This window comes from Geospiza fortis, unplaced genomic scaffold (assembly GCF_000277835.1).
Source record: "Geospiza fortis unplaced genomic scaffold, GeoFor_1.0 scaffold1103, whole genome shotgun sequence".
Classification (NCBI taxonomy): Eukaryota; Metazoa; Chordata; class Aves; order Passeriformes; family Thraupidae; genus Geospiza; species Geospiza fortis.
This window is the reverse complement of record NW_005054669.1, coordinates 156524-158323: the sequence shown is the minus strand read 5'-3', so window position 1 is coordinate 158323 and position 1800 is coordinate 156524. Positions and strand designations below refer to the sequence as shown.

General features: G+C 57.4%; 1 protein-coding gene across 1 annotated transcript in view; it reads left to right on the top strand.

Annotated features, from left to right (window-relative positions):
• IFT172 (intraflagellar transport 172) overlaps positions 1-1800 on the top strand; it is a 39118-nt gene that overhangs the window by 35753 nt on the left and 1565 nt on the right. Inside the window, exons 45-46 of the mRNA XM_031065042.1 lie at positions 643-849; positions 1732-1799. Of these exons, the coding sequence (XP_030920902.1) occupies positions 643-849; positions 1732-1799 (275 nt within the window). The remainder of the gene's footprint in view (positions 1-642; positions 850-1731; position 1800) is intronic.

The window sequence follows — 1800 nt, the reverse complement described above, 5'->3', positions numbered from 1 at the left end:
TGTGAGTATGCCCTGTGGGGCAGGCGGGGCTGGCTCTGTGACAGGGCTGGCTCTCCAAGGGGACAATGCCATTGCCATTGCTGCCACAGGGCCACTGCAGACCCCCAGGCTGGCCAAGGCTCTCGTGAGGCTCCTGCAGGGCTGCACATTGGAGCTTGGAGTGATGGGTTGAGAGCCCCCAGAGCCCACCCAGCGTGTGCCTGGAGCAGGGGGCACCCTCACACTGCCTGTGGGAGGCCCTGCCATGCAAGGCACCTGCACAGCCCTGCCCAGGTCACCCTGGGTGTGCCAAGAGCACATTGGCCTGACAGTTTAGGCCTGAAATCCTCATGGCTGCAGATGCCATTACAGCTTTCAGGGTGATCACTCAAGTTGTTCCAAGGGAAGAAAAACTGCTTGGGAGCTGGAGGCCATGGCCCAGTGCTTTGTCCACTGTGATACAGGACTTGGGAGTCCCCTCAGTCCCAGGCTGGCCACCAGAAACACCAAATCCAAGGGAGCTGACACCTCGCTGTGCCACACTCTCAGGTGCTGTCAGCAGCAGCTGGGGGAAAACAAAAGCACCCAATTACATCTTTCCCTTTCTCAAGGCCACCTGCACAGGGCAGAGTCTGAGACACTGCAGAGTGTGGTCATGGGTGACAGGAGGGCCTGGTCACCACAGCACCAACAGGCAGGGCCATCCTGGCCATGAATTGTACTGTGAGCTCTGCAGCTGGCATTGCCCACTGCTGTACCCCTTCTTTCCAGGCCATTGAAGAAGGGAACCTGGATTCCCTGGACCACTCAGATTTTCAGCAGACGGACATTCCCTTTGAGGTGCCCCTTCCAGCCCATCAGCACGTGCCTGTGAGTGTCACCTGTCCTCTTCAGCAGAGCTGCTGCTGCAGGGCCTCTGAACAGGGAGTGGGGTGGGGCTGGGATTGCAGAGGCTGCAGGGCATGGAAACGGACCCAGAACTGGCCCCTGCTGCCTGTCCCTCCACTGTGAGCACACAGACACACACAGAGACGTGTGCACACAGCTGTGAACACAAACACGTGTGCACAGACGTGTTGCACACACCCACACAAACACACCCACAGAAACACACCTGTGTGCACACCCACACCTGTGTACACACAGACACACATACACACACACACACACTATGTACACACACACCTGTGTGCACACACACCTGTGTACACACACCCAAACACACACAAAAGACTAACACCTGTGTGCACACACAGACCTATGTACACACACACCTGTGTGCACACACACCTGTGTACACACACCCAAACACACACAAAAGACTAACACCTGTGTGCACACACAGACCTATGTACACACACACCTGTGTGCACACACACCTGTGTACACACACCCAAACACACACAAAAGACTAACACCTGTGTGCACACACAGACCTATGTACACACACACCTGTGTGCACACACACCTGTGTACACACACCCAAACACACACAAAAGACTAACACCTGTGTGCACACACAGACCTATGTACACACACACCTGTGTACACACACACACCTGTACACACACACACACTCTCTCTCTCCCCCCAGCACACACACTCTCAAGCCACACCATGCACCATGCATGCCTGTGCTGTGTGTGCATCATGCCCGCCCATCCTCTCCCCTGTGCTCCCTGGTGCCGTGGGGCTGCGCTGGGGCGGCAGCAGCAGCAGCCCCGTTCAGCCTGGCACTGGCTTTGCCCGCAGGAGGAGCAGCGGGAGGAGGTGAGGGACTGGGTGCTCACGGTGTCCATGGACCAGCGGCTGCAGCAGGCG